This window comes from Gavia stellata, chromosome 32, assembly GCF_030936135.1.
Source record: "Gavia stellata isolate bGavSte3 chromosome 32, bGavSte3.hap2, whole genome shotgun sequence".
NCBI classification, from domain to species: domain Eukaryota; kingdom Metazoa; phylum Chordata; class Aves; order Gaviiformes; family Gaviidae; genus Gavia; species Gavia stellata.
The window spans coordinates 6,107,881-6,124,815 of NC_082625.1; the positions used below are offsets into that span (position 1 = coordinate 6,107,881).

A 16,935-nucleotide genomic window follows, 5' to 3' on the forward strand; every position below is an offset into this window, starting at 1 on the left:
CCGCGTGCTGTGGGTGGCTTTCCTGACCTGCCCCCGGGAGAGCTGGCAGAAGGTTTCATATTTGAGCTGAAGCTGGACAAAACCCAGGGCTTTTTGTCATTTACGGGCAGGTTTCTCTTGTCTGTGTACAGAAACCTCCCTAATGTGGGCCAAGCATGGAGGTGATGTTTGGGTCAAGGGAGTCCTTTTGGCCTCTCCAGAGGGTGGGCGTGGGGCTGCACGGAGCAATCCCAGTGCTCCCTGTGGTGCAGCCCCACAGAGGCTCCCACCGCTGTCTGCTGGCACTGCCCCAGCGGATTGCCTGACCACAGTCTGCCCCGCAGCTGGCAGACACCGGACCTGTGTGCCAGGCCGTGCTCTCGTCCGAGCCCTGGCGAGGCCTCGGGGTGCTCTGTCCGAGGCTGCAGCGTGCGAGAGCTGCCGGCGGCTGTGGGGCAGGAGAGGCTGATCCACGCTCCTGGGCCAGGCTGCGCAGCTGACTTCCAGCGCCATCCGGGGCCAGCGTCACAGCAGGGGCTGCAGGGCTGGACCTGGCACCTCGGGGCAGAGACCCAGGCACCCATAGGTCCCTTTTCCATGGTGTGATGAGGAGTCCCACACCTCCTGCAGTCCCAGCCCTGCTCCTGGCTGGGGGGTGGGCACTGGACCTGTATTGCAAAGCCTGGTTAGAAAGGCTGTGCCGCTTTTGAGCGGGACGGGCAGATGGAAATTGTTAAGCTGCACATTGAAAGTGCCACTCAAGACACTGCAAAAAACAATGTTCAAACGTGTTTCCAAGGCCCTGGACAAGGCCTTAGCCTTGGGCAAGGCCTTGGGCGAGACCCAAGTTTCCTGGACAAGCTGGCAAATCAAGAGGGCTCTGGGCTTGTTTATATTAAAAGAAAAAAAGTTTTAAAAGAGAGTGTGCCATGTTCCTGGGGAGAGGGCTCACCCCAGTCCTTTAAAATAAAACTGCTGCAACACAGCAATCTGCCCAGAATGAGGAGAAGAAAAAGCAGTAGCAGCAGCCAGAACAGCGTAAAAGAAACGGAAAACCCAGAGAAAGAGGGCTCACCGTTAAAGGAGACACGTTTTAACAGGGACGGCTTTCATTCACGGCTGCTCAGAAGAACGTACCAAATCTGAGCAGATTTATTTGAAGTATCTCTGACACAGACCGGCGTTGAGAAAAACTTCTTTATTGGGGTGCCTCCACTGCCCATCGCTGCAGCCTTTTCACAGAATCACTAAGGTTGGAAAAGACCTGTAAGGTCATCAAGTCCAACCATCACCCCAACCCCACCATGCGCACTAAACCATGTCCCGCAGTGCCACGTCCACACGGTCCTTGAACACCTCCAGTGATGGTGACTCCACCACCTCCCTGGGCAGCCTCTTCCAGTGCTTCACCACTCTCTCAGTAAAGAAGTTTTCCCTAATATCCAGCCTAAACCTCCCCTGGCGCAACTTGAGCCATTTCTTCTTGTCCTGTCACTAGTCACTTGGGAGAAGGGACCAACACCCACCTCCCCACAACCCCCTTTCAGGCAGTTGTAGAGAGCGATAAGGTCTCCCCTCAGCCTCCTCCTCTCCAGACTGAACAACCTCAGTTTCCCTTGGGATCAGGGAGGATCACGTAGGTCTGATCAACACCCTGCTCGACCTTGGCTGCCAGGACAGGCCCCACCTTTGTGCTGATGGGACTGTGGGCTTTGTGATTTGCCCGCTGGCATCTGTGTCCAGCCACCGACTGACAACGCAGCGCATCGACTGCTGGCCCCACGCCTCCGCTTGGTCGCAGTCGTGACACACCGTCCACGCAGGCTCTGGGTATGGGACAAAAGCTCCTGGCTCAGGTCATCTCCCTGAAACATGCCCCTTAGAGCACCCGTATTAGTCTAGCCTTGCTCTTCAAAGGACCTCTGTGTTCTTGAAGACCTCCTACCTGCAGTGGCACCAGAAAGGAGAGCTACCTCTTGCACAAGAAGAGAGCTGAATTTAAACTCCCGTGAGTCTCCATGGTACAATCCTACATGAAATTGTTGTATTTCTCACCAAAATGCTGCAATTATGCAACTTGGCTGCCAAAGAGTTGATTTTTTTTTTAGTTTTTTTTTTGGGGGGGAACAGCAAAAAGGAACCCATTAAACTTTTTCTCACCCTCCAAAACACAAAATTCCAGTGAAGAGGATCCAGGGCACCAATCTGTTGAGAAACCCAGCTTTCCTCTGCTTTCACCCTGCTGGCGTCAGGGTGACTGAGCTGGCTTTCCGAAAGCAATTTCCTTGTCTTGGTTGAGGCAGGTGTTCCTCACCACACAGGACAAGTCCTTTGGAGTGTCTCCCATGACAAGGAGGGTGCTCTGTGCTTCAATGAGGCCCCTCGCACTTTGGGATTGGTTTGGGGACTCTGCGGGTATGTGCCGATGGCTGGGATCTCTCCACAGGACCTGGGGCTCCGGGTACCAGCCAGCTGGTCAGCACACAACTGGGACCACCTCCTTGGCTATTCTCCACGGAGGTGTGAGGACCAGACCCCATGGCTAGGACGGCATGAAAAGAAAAATGGGGCTAAACGATGCATGTTTTCAACAGCGGAGATTTACTCTCAGATTCCAGAAACCACAGCAATGAGGGACTGCAATTATTTTGCAAAGGGCAAATGAGAAGAATAAGCTTTTCTATCTTATTCCAAGCTAGTATCAGACTGAGAGATAGTCTTTATATTTCAGGATCACGTGTGCTTCTCAGTTTCTTGTCTCAAACAGAGAAGGAGAATAGGTGAGAGGGAAAAAAACCCACCCTTGAAATAGGGCACAATCTCCAGCTGCGATATTACCTACCACCTCCATATAATCCTACAGAAAAAGAATAGAAATGCCCGTCTGCTTATTTCTGGGGTGCTTCTGCCCTGGACCCTAAAAAAACCAAACCAAACAAGCAGAGGTGCCCCGGCTGGCACCGAACAGCCTCTCCTTCCTAGAAGTTGCAAGCAGCTTCCCTGTCAGGAGCAGGCCCTGCCATCCAACGTGTCGATACTTCATTTTTAAGAGCTTTCTCTCCTAAAGTAGGCAGACACAGACTACGAATGTGTCACCTTCAGTTCCAGCTAGGAACTTCATTTCTGGTGTCGCTTCAAACCAAGCAGGTGAAATCCCTCATCAGAGGGTCGGACAGCAGAAGGTCTGGAATCCGCACAGCCCCAGCGCCTCAGCAGCTCCGTCCTGCCTCGTCACCCTGGCCTCTGCCCGCTGTCTCCATCCTTCCCCCTGCGGCAGCCACGCACGAGTGACGAGTGTGGCATTGGGAGCCAGGTCACTGCCAAGGGCCAAGCGCTTGTTCCCGGGGAAAGGCAGCAGGGCAGCACCGCTCCGTCAGCGAGGAGCGGGAGGATCAGATCTCAGCACCACAAACCCAGCTGGGGAACAGGACTGGAGGGGATTAAGAGGAGAAGAGAGAAATGTTTAATTAGAAGCAACCCTCCAAAGTGGTTGAGGGCAGGTGCATGCAATTTCTTTTCGCAGATGCAAGCCGTGAGCTGTGAGGAGGAGCAGGAGGAGATGTTAGAGAGTACGGGGCTGGACCTTGACCCTAGCAAGGAGGCATTGGCTGCGATGGGTTCAAGAGGGGCCTGCAGTGAAGCCTCTCGCTGGGGGCACGTGTGCCACCTCCTGCAGCATCTCAGCAGGGTTTTGCTCCTTTGTGGGTGTCCACAACAGGGCTCTGTTATGGATTAATACAAAGAGCTCAATCTCTGACACGGAAAATATTTGCTTGGGGTGACACTGGGCGAGTTTTGCTCAGGTGCCTGCCCTGCCTTCAGCGGAGCGGTGATAAAACCTTTTCAGTGGAGGGCTTTTGGCTCAGTAATTCACTCACCCACCCTGTCTGCTGGAACGCCAGTGTGTACGGACAAGTGGTCCATGCATCTGGGTGGCAGGGGAAGGAGCAGATTAAAGAGGCAAGGAAATGTGTCTAAATATCTTTAAATCCCTATAAAACGGCGATCACTGACAGTCATGCTGCTTCATGCAAATACTCGCAGCACTGCTGATATTTAAATGCATCCAACCAGCTGCCTGAGCTCAAAATAAATGGAGGGGTGGAACAACACACCCAAAACCGATAATCTGGGGGTTAATCTGGGCTGGGAGCAATCACTCCCTGGGGCTGTGAACCACCGCACTGGGTGGAAAGTGGAGCGCAAGGGGAAACATTGCTGAAAGATGCAGCTGATCTGAAATGCGCTGAAACATCGTGGTGGAGAGTCCTACCTGCCTCTGGCTTGTGAACACAGACCGTCATGAAGTATGTACTGAAGCAACAGAAAAATGAAAGAAACTTCATCTTCACAGCTGTATGACCTACAAAGGAGGAAAAGGCAAGGAGGGGAAAAACCAAACCACTGTGGGCAATGCGGATGTAGGAGGAACAGGGAAAAGGGGAGCTGGTCTGTAGAAAGGGGGTTTGAAGAGTGTTAGCTGGGTGACTGATGGAGGAAAATCCTGCTAAGGACAGCAGGGCTCCTTCTGGGTTAAAGTCAACCAGATCTGAACACCTGCCCCCCCCCCCCCCCCCTTTAATTTAAATAAGCGCAGGGTGGCAGGAGAGGGGGGGCTGTGTTCCCCTTCTTCTGGCCGTGCTGTGCCACGGGGGTCCCACAGCTGGGGGGGTCCCCAGGCTCCCGCAGCTCCTCAGGGCTCCCACAGCTGCCAGGGCTCCTGCCGCCATCCGGGTCTGGCCCTGGCAGCCGCACTCGCTCTGGTCCCGATACCGAAAGCGAAACAGCCTGAGCGCCTCTGCCCAGCGCCCCGGCCATGGCGGCAGCCGAGGGGCTCTGGGAGGAGGCGATTTGCTCCATTTGCCTGGATTTCTTCTGCGCTCCGGTGATGCTGGACTGCGGGCACAACTTCTGCCGAGCCTGCATCTCCCTGTGCTGGGCCCGGGCCCCCGTCCCCTCCTGCCCCCAGTGCCGGCAGACCTTCCCCAGCAGCGGCCTCCGGCCCAACCGGCTTCTGGGCAACATCGCGGAGCGGCTGAAGCGGCTGGGCCAGCCTGGGGGGGACGAGGTGAGGCTGCCGGGAGGCCCCGCACCCCTTTCTAGGCCCTCTCCCATTGATGAGGATGGGCTGCCCTCTCCACGCTCCTCACCCCTTCGCCGTGAGGTGCGCGGGCTGGGGGTTACTCTGCGTGCAGTCCTTGTGCTGCCTAGCTTTTACATCTGTCTGCTCCCAGCTTTGCAAACGCGATGTTTTTATGGACCTGTCAGAAAGCTTTCCCGTCTGTGGTTTGCAAAAGCCCGTGCTCCCTGCAAGGCGTCAGTGCTGTAACTGCACCCTCTGTGCTGTTTTTGTTTGTTTTTTAACCAGTGTCTTCCTGTTGCTGCCCTTTTCTGTGCTTGGTAGCTTGACATAACATTTACCCTTACGAAATCTTGATAATGGGAGTCTGTCCTCAGTACTGCGTTGCGCAGTTTACATATATGACATTATAATCTCCCGCTGTGGTGGCCCCTCCCATGTCCCTTGGCATGTTGCTGTCTGCCAGCCCAGGGTGGCGATAGTGATTGCAATCGGTCTTAATATTATTTTGATTTTTGGCATCTGACAAATTTAGCATAGGGGTTCTATGGCAGGTGGGTTGTGGTTCTGTTCCAGCTGCCAGTGCTGAGCTCCACACTCACATCGCTTGCACCAGTCCCCCCAGTAGCTGGTTTTGGGGACGCACACCCTCCCAGACACAGTGGCTGGCACTCAGGACCCCCATCTGCTCCAGCAGCTGCCCTGAGACCCCACTGACTCCAGGAGCTGAGACCCCAGCCCCGGAGTGCCTGCACCCCCCACCTGACTGCAGTAGCTGCCACCAAATCCACTTGCGCTGGTGCCCACAGTAAGTGGCACTTCATCCTCGCACCCACGGGATACAGAGAGATGATGCAAAAAGAGAGTTAAGAAAGGATTTAATGAGCAGGTAGGACAGACTGCGGTGATCAGGCGCAGGGCTGGGTCAGACAAGCGCCCTGACCAGCTCTGCTTTACCAGTGACCAGCCCCTTTTATAGCCCTTTCTGCCTGTTCCTCCTCTGTTCCTTCCCAGTCCCCTTCCCCTGCACGTTCCCTCATCGCTTCTTGTGGTCACACCGACCTCTGCGAGCATCCTGGACCCACGGGTCTAGAGGCAGGCTCTGTGCCAGAGCCTGCTTACGTCCAACTCAGTGAACAGACTGTTTCATGGACACAAAACGTACGTGTGGGGGTGGTGGGGAGCTCCTAAAGGATGTCTCTTCTTCCAGGACCAAATACAGTCGCAGCTGGAGAGCCTCAGGAGAGAGAAAGGAGAACTGGAGGAACGGGAAAGGAAGGAGCGATGGATCTGCCAGGACTGTCTGGTAAGGGCACGGTGCTACGGGGAAGAAGTTGGTTTGGGGAGGGTGAAGAGGGGTTGATTCTTGGCCTTTGGAGCTGGGAGATTGAATCCGATAAGCACCTCGGGAATCACAGTCATGCTCCACACCAGAAAGTAAAAGCCATGGATGCTTTTAATTGCTGCCTGTCCCTTTCTGTGGTCCTGCTCTCCCTTGAGAGGATTGTTTTTGCCTGTAAAGGAAAAAGTGAAGGCGGAGAAGCAGAAGATTGCACCTGAATTTAAGCAGCTGCGACAGTACCTGGAGGAACAAGAGTGCCTGCTGCTGGCTCGGCTGGGAGAGCTGGAGGAGCAGATTAAAACAAGATTGAAAGAAAATGCTGCTAAATTCTCTGAGAAGATTATTTATCTGGATGGCCTGATCAAGGAGAAGGAGTGTCAGCTGCCAGGACACAAGTCCCTGCAGGTGAGGTCTGCTGGAATATCAGTGCTGTCTTGGCAAACAGCATGTGAGGCACCAGCAAATCAGAAACACTCAACGAGCTAATCTTACCTTGATTATCTTACTCATTCATCCTATCTCGCTGGTGTGTCCGTTCACTGTGTAAGGGGAACGTGAGGAATGTGTGTGCAGGCTAAGTAGCACTGAGCGACTTCTCTCTTTCTCCCATCTAGGACACGGGTGACGTTTTGAGCAGGTATGTGTTGCTTTCTCCTTTACATCACACCGCTGCTTTGGGGTTGCAAAGATTCCTGCCCCAGAACAAAGCTGGATACATCAAATACTGGGGATGCCCCGTTGATGTTTATATTTCAGTTTTCCAGAGGCTGATGAACCAGTAGGACTCTACAACGAAAGTCTATCCCTAGGGAAATATTTGAGGAGGACATTTCATTTCTAAGGTCTCTGGTTGCAAGCCTGGTTGGCTCCTCCGTGACCGATGTGTAGTGACACTAAGGCATAGAGACCAGGGCGCAGTGCCCTTGGCTCCAGGCTTCAGCACTTGGTTGTAACACAGGTTTGCTCTGAAGGGACAGGGTGACTGGGGGCACCAGCATCATCACTCAGAATAGAAATTTAATTGGCAATTAGAGCATCAGAACAGAGTAGTGACCTAGCCAATGAGACCTGCTGTCTCTCTTGTTGTTGATGCTCTTATGTTTAAAAAAAAAAAAGAAATTGGAATGAACTTTCTGGAGGGTATTGATTCAGCTGGAAAGTGGCTTCTAGCAACTGGCACTAACAGGAGACTGAGTTAAAGGGGGAATATAACTGCTGTGGCTTGTACGACTCCAGGTGTGAGGGGGCAAAACTCCAGCGCAAGGAGCGGATGAGCCACGAGCTGAAAGAGGAGCCCGGCGTCTGCTCAGAAAAAGCTCCCGCGCTAGAGGAGACAGCAAGAAAACCCCAAGGTAGAAAGAAGGGATCTCGGAGAACAGAGAAGCATGCCAGGGGTGGGAAGAAGGGGGTAGCCAATGCCCTGCGGAAGGGAGAAAAAGCTGAATATCCTTGTGTAGCCTGTCCTGCCCTGGGGACGCATGGGAGACGTGTCACAGCTAAAGTGGGAGGGTGTTCCCTTCCCCCGCCTCCCCCCCCCCCCCCCCCCCTTTGATCTCCCTTTGCTTTTATTTTTCCCCAAAAGAATAGTCATAGTCCACATTAGTGTTGATCCACACCATCAGCTATGGAGCCCCCTAATAAATTGCTGTGCACGTGAACCTGTTTCAACACCCTTTGTGCAACACCCGCCTTGGATGCCTCCACAGCTCTTTCTGCTCTGGCTCCGTGCTCCAGACCTGCTCCATCATTGGAAGTGGGTCAGGGATGTGAACAAGTCCTAGATGTCCCAATGCGTCCGAATGATTCTCAGCTCATGCTCTCCTAATGAGGAGGCTCATCCCCAAAGAAGTGATTGAGATCAGGATGCCAGGCTCTGCCTGAGAGTCCAGAGCAATTTAGCCTGGAAAGGACCTCTGGAGGTCATCTAGTCCAAACCTCTGCTCAAAGCAGGTACCACTAGGTGGGATTGCTCTGTGTTTTCTCCAGGAAGATCCCACCACTCCTCAAACCATCTTGGTGACTCTCTAGACGTGCTGTGGTATGTCCATATCCATCTCGTGCTAGGTAGCCCCAAATTCTTTTTTGCTCCTACTGCTTTAGGTTTCTTCCTTCCTGCTTCAACTGGAGAAGCCGGCAGGCACAGCGAGCAGCGTGTGTACTGGGGAAGGAAGGAAGGGTGCAGTATCCCCGAAGCTGGTGACCACAAACCACCTCCCAGTGCTGGTGGTGTTATCCAGACATCAGAGGTGACCTCTGGGCTCCATCTGTCTTTCAGATGCTTTGACAACTGACACAGGGGAGGGAGTGGAGGAATCACAGGGACCGTACAGAAAAGGTGAGTTCTGTTGGGGAGCCTCCTCCAGTTAACCCTGGTTGCAAGGAACGCAACGCATGTTTTGGTGGACAGTGAATCTTCACATGCCTGGGCACAGGGCTGGTCCCCATTTTGAGCTAGGCACCTTCTGGAAGAAAAGTATTGCAAGGTTTCCTCCCAAGCCAGGACTAAACACAGACCCAACATGGTGAAACTCTTCCCAGGATTGATCTCTACCCCTCGTTCTTTGACCCGTCTTCTCTCTTGCAGTGAACGTGACTCTGGATCCAGACACAGCTCAGTCCCGGCTCGTCTTGTTGGAAGATCAGAGAAGTGTGATGCAGGGAGCCACACAGCAGAGCCAGCTTGACAACCCAGAGCGCTTTGACCCGTGGCCTTGTGTGCTGGGCTGCGAGGGATTTGACTCAGGGCGATCATGCTGGGAGGTGGAGGTGGGCTATGGGTCGTGCTGGGCTGTGGGGGTGGCCCTGGAGTCTGTGAAGAGGAAGGGACCGATTGACATGAGCCCCGTGGGGGGGATCTGGGCGGTGGGACGGTATAAGGAGAGGTTCCAGGCTCTCACTTCCCCTTCTCCCACCCCTCTTCTCCCCAGCACGGTCCCCCGGAGGGTGCGAGTCTGTCTGGACCATGCAGGGGGGCAGGTGATGTTTGTCAACGTGGAGAGCGAGGCTGTGATTTTCACTTTCCCACGAGCCATGTTTGCGGGGGAGCGAATCCATCCCTGGTTCTGGGTGGGTAAGGGGTCCCAGCTCAAACTGCATCCTCAGACCTGAGGAGGTGTGTCCCTCCAAGGAGGCTCTGCTGTGGCCACCCTGCCCTGCTGCATCCCTATCTGGCTAGTCCTTCGGACTCCCATCTGCTTACAGATCTTCTGCTATCTCCATCTACAAACCTTCTGCCCTGAGCCTTAGAGGCTGTTGAACTCTTCTCCGTGGGCAGGCAGACAGTAGGAGTTGCCTCGCTGGGAACAGAGGTCCATAGGCTTCCCCAACCTTGGTCCTAGCACAGTGGAAGAGGCTTAGAGCCGGGCTGTGGGTGAAGAATGGCCATTTTTGGGGACATACTTCATTTACAGGAGCCATGAGGGGGATTGAGGGGCATAGCAGTGGTGTTGGGGTGCTTAGTGATGGTATATTTTTACTTGAGGAAATAGGAGGATCTTGCTCAGCAGCCCACCTGGCCATGGGGTGACACTCTGCACCCAGAAGCCTGGGCAGCCTCTGTGTATTAGTCCCCATGGTTGGCCTGATTTGATTCTTGTGTTAGCTCGAGAAAACACAAGTAAATATTCACCTTTTTGGGAGGTGCTAGTAGCATTTACATCTCCAAATAATTTTGTGGGTGGAATTATAATCACTGCTTTTTACAAATCGGTGTACTTGATAATTCTTCAGTGTTCGACTAGTCAACACTGTTGACTCTGGTTGTGATGAGGCTTTTGGAAAGAAAATTTAGAGGTTTAGATCTTCTCCAGCCGAAGACCTAATATCAGAAATTTGCTGAAGCTTAGGAAGAGGCTGTAGGAATTGCTGGTTTGAGACGTGCTGAACTGCCAGGATTTGCGGTATTGCATGGTAGAGGCGAAAATGTGAATAACCAAAGTTACATAAATAACCAATAAATAACTAAAGTTCAAATGCTGGTCAAACAAATGTGAAATTAAATCCCATTCCACAAGACCTTGCTGACAGATAAGAAGGGCTTTAAACACATTGGCTCCATCTAATTCTGTTGAAAAAGCTGACCTGTGAAAGGGAGGTTGGGGACTGGAGCGGAGGGGAGGGATTCAAAGAACGGTGAAGAGAAACAATGCTACAAACACAAACTCCACCTAGGTTGCTTAATACAACCTCTGGAATTGGGACTTGTGAAAAAGTATCTGTGAGTCATAGCTTGCTCAAGGGTGAAGCTCACCCCTTCTCCTTGCTCCGTGGCCAGAAGCCCCTGGTGACCTGCTGGGTTTGGCTGTGGTGCTGCTGCAGAGTTTTGATTCCAGCTCTTCCCAGACAGGAAGCCAGCTGCCTTTGTGCTCTGGCTGTGGGATCTTGCCTTCCTCACAGTGTACTTGTGGAAATGCAGAGCCACAGCCTTGGCTGGCGTAAGTTCTCCCTCCTCCTGCACAGGCACAATATCAGCTTTGGGACCAGGAGCTGAGGATGTGCTGGCACCAAGGTGTGGGCAGCCACTTGGAGACCTCGTCCATTCCTACCAGGATTTGCCCCTCTTCTGCACTCTGTCAAGAGCGTGAGTTTTGGGATTGGCTCCTTGGATGGTCCCCTGCGTTGCTTTGCTGGGTTGCTGGTCCCACGGATGTGCAGAGCCCAGGTGCAACGGGATGTCGCCTGTCCCAGTAGAGTGCCAGAGAGGTTGGTGAGCCCATCCCCTAATGCCAGGGCAGGATATCTGTGCCTGACCTGGTGCTGCAACTCTTTCCAGCTACTGGAGTAGAGCAGGGACACCAATGCTGTGCCCAGCTGCAACCACAAAGGTGACCAGTGAGTTGGCACTAAGAGGGTCCAACCAGCAACGTGGCTGGAGAAAATGAAATCTAGGCTGGACCCAGGCAATGTTCCCCTTCACCTACGTTCACCTTTTCTTCTCCTAAGAGCAGGCGTTAGCAGGAGAGGACAAAGCACGGTCCCTGGGAGTGGACACCCCCCCACCTTTTCCAGGTCTAGCATGTCCTTTGAATGTCACTTCCCCAAAATGCCAGTTCTCCGGAGCAGACCTGTGGCTGGAAGGCATGCCCTCCGAGGAGCGGCTGAGCACTCTGCGTTTGTCTCTTTTGGAGAAAAGGAGGCTGAGGAGCGACTGCATTGCTCTCTGCAGCTTCCCGAGGAGGGGATGTGGGATGCAGGGACAGGATGTGGGGGAATGGTTCAGAGCTGCGCCAGGGGAGGTTTAGACTTGACGTTAGGAAACATTTCTTTACTGAGAGGGTGTTCAAACACTGGAACAGGCTTCCTCGGGACGTGCTCAATGCCCCAAGCCTGTCAGTGTTGAAGAGGCGTTTGGACAATGCCCTGAATAATATGCTTTAACTTTTGGTCAGCCCTGAAGTGGTCAGCCAGTTGGACTAGATGATCATTGTAGGTCCCTTCCAACTGAAATATTCTAGTCTGTTCTATGTGAGGAAAAGGAGACCTTGATGGGGGGAGATCGGAGAGTGGCAGATCTGTGGGAATTGGCTCGCCTGTGGACTTCAGACACTTCTCAATTTCTTGCTTACCTTCCTTGGCCAACCCTATAGCTCTTACAGCAGAGCATTAGTAAGGAACGTGCTTAATGCACATGTTAGTGAGAACTGGAAATGAAGGCAAGGAGAGGCTTTGGATGTATTGAGAAGATAAGTGTTATCATGAGCTCCAGCATCCAGCTGCATTTGAGGTTTTTTTTTAACTTAGTTGTTAAGCTTAATTGAAAAAAAAAGCTAGAGACACTACTCCAGCACCTTTTAAGGAGTTTGTACCTGCTGTATTTTTCATGGCCTTGTACAGAGCAGCTCTACAGTGCCCTGGCACTCGATGCCACTTCTCTGCCCTGGGGTCAGCCTGGCACCAAGCTCCTCCAGGCACTGAATCTCTGCTCCCTGTTGTCTCTGCAGTCCCAGCTGTGGGGTGGAGGGGATGAAGGGATGAAGGCTCTTTGGTGGCATCCATCTCCAAGACCTGCCAGCCCTCCCACTTGGTTGCCAGAGGAACCATGCGAGAAGCTGGCAGGACGCAGGACCCTCCCAGCACCAAGACCCAAGATGATGGTGTTTGCCTTCCCCGTCTCCCCCCTGCCACCCACACTCCCTCTGTGTCAGGGGCACAGCTTGAGCCATGAGTCCATCCCCACCCAGAGCCACGGGCGTAGCCTCTCCCTGGGACATGAAGCCAGGCAGAAAGCAAAGATGGGGGCTTCGTTTTCAGCGTCAGCAAATGCCACCTGTCTGTCTGTAAAGTCCAGGCAGACCTGGATGGCCCTGGGGAGGCAGGCAAGGTGGAGGGGGGTCCAGTCAGGGTCGGTGAAAGCGTGGTATTGTCCAAACCACTGCCCCACGGCCCAGATCCCCTCCTGGGGGGTAAAACTGAGGACCCCCTTCCTCCTGACAGACTCCTGGGCCACCCCCACAGCCCACCAGTCCCCCCCCTCGGCCACTTCCACCTCCCAGCAGTGCCTCCCCGCGGTGAAGCCCTGGCTGCCCAGCACGCATGGCTCCGTGTCAAACCGCTCGGGGTTGTTGGGCAGCGAGGTCCACTTGTCCCCCCGTCCCACGCCTCTCTGGTCACCAGCCAGGATGAGGAAGGGGTTGGCAGTGTCTGGGTCCAGGGTCACGTCGGCTGGGGACAGAGGAGGGGAAGCTGCTCAGGACAGGCAGCCTCAGGGGTGCGTTGGGGCTGCATCCACACCAGCAAGAGAAAGGACAGGGCTATTTCCCTTCCCCTGCCTGGAAGTGTCCAGTGTGGGGTGGGAAACCCCCTCGTGCTGGTCTGCCCCAGCCTCAATGCTGCCCTGATCCTGCCCCTGCTACTGATCCAGGAGCTTCCATGCGATCCCTGGCCAAAGAGACCCCAGTTTGCTGGAGGAGGTTGCACCTGAGTGGATGGGGGCACATCTGCTTGTGCAGACACCTGAACCTGAGCCTGTCTCTAGTGCTACAAGAGTGAAACAGGCACTTCTGGGCGCAAACCAGTGCAATAGACATTACCCCAAGGCCCCAGATTTCTGTTTCTTTCTGTGGGCAATGGAGAGAGCCAAGGATGGCAGCTCAGGTGTCTGGTGTTGGTGGTGGGTCTACAGTACAAGGAATTCAGCTGGGGGTGTTGGCAGCCACAAAGTCTCAAACCCACTACAAGCCCAGGCTGGGACAAGCCCCAGGTGCTTTCACCCTAAATGGCTCTTCCACAGCAGAAGCAGGATGCACTTTTCTCCTCAACAGAGAACAGCTCCCCCTCCTCTTCCCTTCTAAAAACTCACCTCTTCCACTCATCTCCTCCACCTCACTGGCCAGGGTCTCCCTCTCTTCTCTCTCCATCCTGGATACCAGCACGTCTGCAGAAATTCAGCAGGAGGGGAGGCAGGATTCCCTGTTGAAAGTGGAAATTGCAAGACTCAGAGACTGCCTTGAAGATGTAAAGAAGCAGAAGGAATGATGGAAAAGTCCCAGCATTCACACACTTTTCAGACAGCCGGCACTCACCTGCAGGCTGACTCCAGGAAAGGTTTTGGGTAGGTCTGCAGGTCTTTAGTCTGCTCTCCACTCCCCGGACCTCCTCATCAGCTCATGGCTGGACTGGGCTTGTACAGCATTTCCAGCTTGTTCAAGTGAGCGGATCAAAGTCCAGAGGGGCTAGATGGCCTGGAGGGCACAGCTGGGGGTTCCGCACCTTCACCTCTCTGTGGGGGATCGCACTGCTGGAGCTTCTACCTCCCCTCCTCTTGTTGACTGCCTCCCATGCCCTGAAGCTGCCCCGGGCGTGACCTCATCTAACATATGAATTTGGGAGTTCCCTGCGACGTTCCTGCAGTGTCCCCATCCTGTTTGCATCACAGCATCTGCTGCATCTCCCCTCCCTTCAGCCAGCTGTGGGTGGGTGATAAGAGCCTCCTACACTGCTGGAAGAGGCTGTATCTTCCTGTGGCAAGGTGCTCAGAGCCCTCCTGGGCCAGCGGCACCACATGCACCTCCAGCCCGGTGGGGCGTCACTTGGGGACACCAGCCACAGACCAGTGGCTATGCTCTGGGTGTCCAGGCTGTGTACGGCGATGAGGCAAGAGGTCTGGCTCCTCGCAGGCGCTGCTTGACCAGATTTGTCACGCTGCCAGCGGGTTTCAGGGTGGAGATGTTTGCAGGGTGTGTGTTGCCTCCATTGCTCGAGTGGTAAATGGGGGACAGCAGGTGCTGGGCTTTGCATCCCACCTCTCTGTTCTCCAGGCAGCCTTTTGCGTGCCCAGGGGTGATGGCCTCACCCCAGCCTGTAGGGAACATGGGAGGTGGCACCCACTCTGCTTTGTCACATCACTCTGAATGCCACCGGTTGTGCACAAAATAAAGCAGAGTGCAAGGGGACCTGCTGCCAGATGGCTCTGCTGCCTGGCACTGGGACAGGGGCCCGGGAAGGCAGGACCGGGGACAGACCAGCTTGGCAGGGACTATTCAGTCAGGGACCGCTGTCGCATGGTGGCATGGGCATGGCACATTGGGGGCTGCTGCTGCTGAACCTCCCGTCTGCAGGGCCAACCAGTGGCAAACGTGTACACCTCTCCCCCCCCCCGGGTCACAGCCTTCCACAGGCAAGGGGCTGCCTTCAACAGCACCCACCCGCAGGACCCACATCACCCACCAGCACAGGCAGCCACGTCCCCTCCTCCCGCAGGGCTGGCAGAGGCAGGAGGTCACTAGTGCAGGCACACGCGCGACACTCTCTGGGTTCACATACACATTTGCAGATCCCCAAGCAGCAGCGTGGCCCCTCTGTCTGCCCGGTACCCCTGCCCCGACCCTGGGCCCTCTGACCCCCCCACGGGTCCCCCTACTCGCCAGCTGGTCCAGCTTGATGCTCACTGCAAACATGCAGCACTCACACACTCATCTCACAGGCTTCCCACACTCGTGGGCCCCCCCCGACACCAGCACGGACCTTCTGCCTGCCAGATACCCCTGCCTGGACCCCGAGGCGCCGACTCACCAGCCAGCCAAGCACGCTGACTGGCTCTGTTTTACCCATGACCAGGCCCTTTTATACCCCTTTCTGCCTGTCCCCCACCTTGTCCTCCCTGATTCCCTTCTGCTGCACGTGCCTTTAGCTGTTTGCATACTTCCACTGACACCCCCCAGTATCTGGAACCCCCAGCTTTGCATCCTTACAGTCGTGAAAGCCTGGCTGGCTCTCCCTGAAAAGTGACGCCTGCAGATTTGTGACAGCCCAGCAATTAGCACGAGTGATGAGGTTGGTTTATTATACTTATCTCCGCTACCATTTGTTGACCAGTCTGTGTCTCCGTACGCTTCATTTATCGCCTCCCTCTTTTCTTTGTTGTCCCTTTTGGCAAGGTCCCTGATCAGGTCCCTTTACCCAAGCAGATGCTCTCACCTCCCGTGTGCCCCCACGCTGCTGGCTGGGGACAGGAGGGTGCCGGACCCGGCTGGGCTGAGCACCCGGTGGGGCTGCCTTCACGACACGTCCCAGGGCAGAGCTTTCCTTGAACAAACCATCCTCCATGGCTTTGCCTCTTCACCGGGGGGTGGGGGTGGGGTGGGGGTGGGCTGTGCGGGCTGGAGAGGAGCAGGGAGCGGAGCAGCGGTGGGATGAGGTCAAATAATTTTTAAAAATTTTTAATTCTATCTTGAAACACTGGAAGAGGCTGCCCAGGGAGGTGGTGGAGTCACCGTCGCTGGAGGTGTTCAAAGAACGTGTGGACGTGGCACTGCGGGACATGGTTTAGTGGGCATGGTGGGGTTGGGGTGGTGGTTGGACTTGATGATCTTACAGGTCTTTTCCAGCCTTAGTGATTCTGTGATTCTGTGAATTGCTTTTAAGAAATTTGTAAGCTGGTGCTGGGCTTTGCTCCCAGACCTGCGCTGCCTCCGGGTGTGAATCCCAGCTCCTCACCGCCCTCCTTCCCACTGCTGCCTCCGGACTCTTCCCGGGGGACATGCAAACTGCTGCCGGTATCCATCCCCTCCCAAGTCCGGGGAGAGCCGTGAGAGGCGGCTGTGATACGTAGCCATGGAGAGCGTCTGCGGCCGGGACGTGCCTGTGGACGTTGCCAGAAGAGCATTTCCGGAGCAAAAGCATTGCTGAAAAAAACCCCAAATCACTCAGTGACTTTCATTTTTGAGCGGAGGCAGCACAGGAGGAAATGGGTGGCACGCTGGGATGCAGAGTGACGGTTTTGTTTGGTTGTCGGACAGGGAAGTGCTTAGCTCGGAGCGGGGTGACCTCTGCGGATGATGCACTGGTGATAGCAGCTCCCGCCCCAGCCCAGGGCCCATGAAAGAGCAAGGGGCCTCCAGGTACGTGGCGTCTCTTGGGAAGCTGCAGACTGAAATCGCTTTCTGCCATCTGCCAAAATTGGTCATGGTTTTCACCTCTCGTTAACAAAGCCGGGACTAAGTCAGGGAGTGATAAGAGCGTTGGGGGGGGGGTGTTGAATTAGTGTTGTGGTTATTTTGCTTTCCTGGTCTGCGACCTCCTCCTGCCCTTGGTGCAG

General features: G+C 54.7%; 2 protein-coding genes across 2 annotated transcripts; one reads left to right on the forward strand and one right to left on the reverse strand.

Annotated features, from left to right (window-relative positions):
* The first annotated feature begins 4,795 nt into the window (after window positions 1-4,795).
* On the forward strand, window positions 4,796-9,544 carry LOC104263530 (E3 ubiquitin-protein ligase TRIM11). The gene is made up of 6 exons (XM_059831660.1): window positions 4,796-5,047; window positions 6,270-6,365; window positions 6,504-6,838; window positions 7,638-7,753; window positions 8,677-8,736; window positions 8,986-9,544. Exons 1-6 carry the CDS (start codon window positions 4,796-4,798, stop codon window positions 9,507-9,509), a joined length of 1,383 nt encoding a protein of 460 aa, XP_059687643.1. The 3' UTR covers window positions 9,510-9,544.
* Window positions 9,545-12,516: 2,972 nt separating this feature from the next.
* On the reverse strand, window positions 12,517-13,756 carry LOC104263529 (thaicobrin). Its single transcript, XM_059831661.1, has 2 exons — window positions 13,699-13,756; window positions 12,517-13,061 (listed from the first exon to the last, which is right to left on the reverse strand). The coding sequence occupies exons 1-2, from the start codon at window positions 13,754-13,756 to the stop codon at window positions 12,541-12,543; spliced, it is 579 nt and encodes a 192-aa protein (XP_059687644.1). The 3' UTR covers window positions 12,517-12,540.
* Window positions 13,757-16,935: the final 3,179 nt, after the last annotated feature.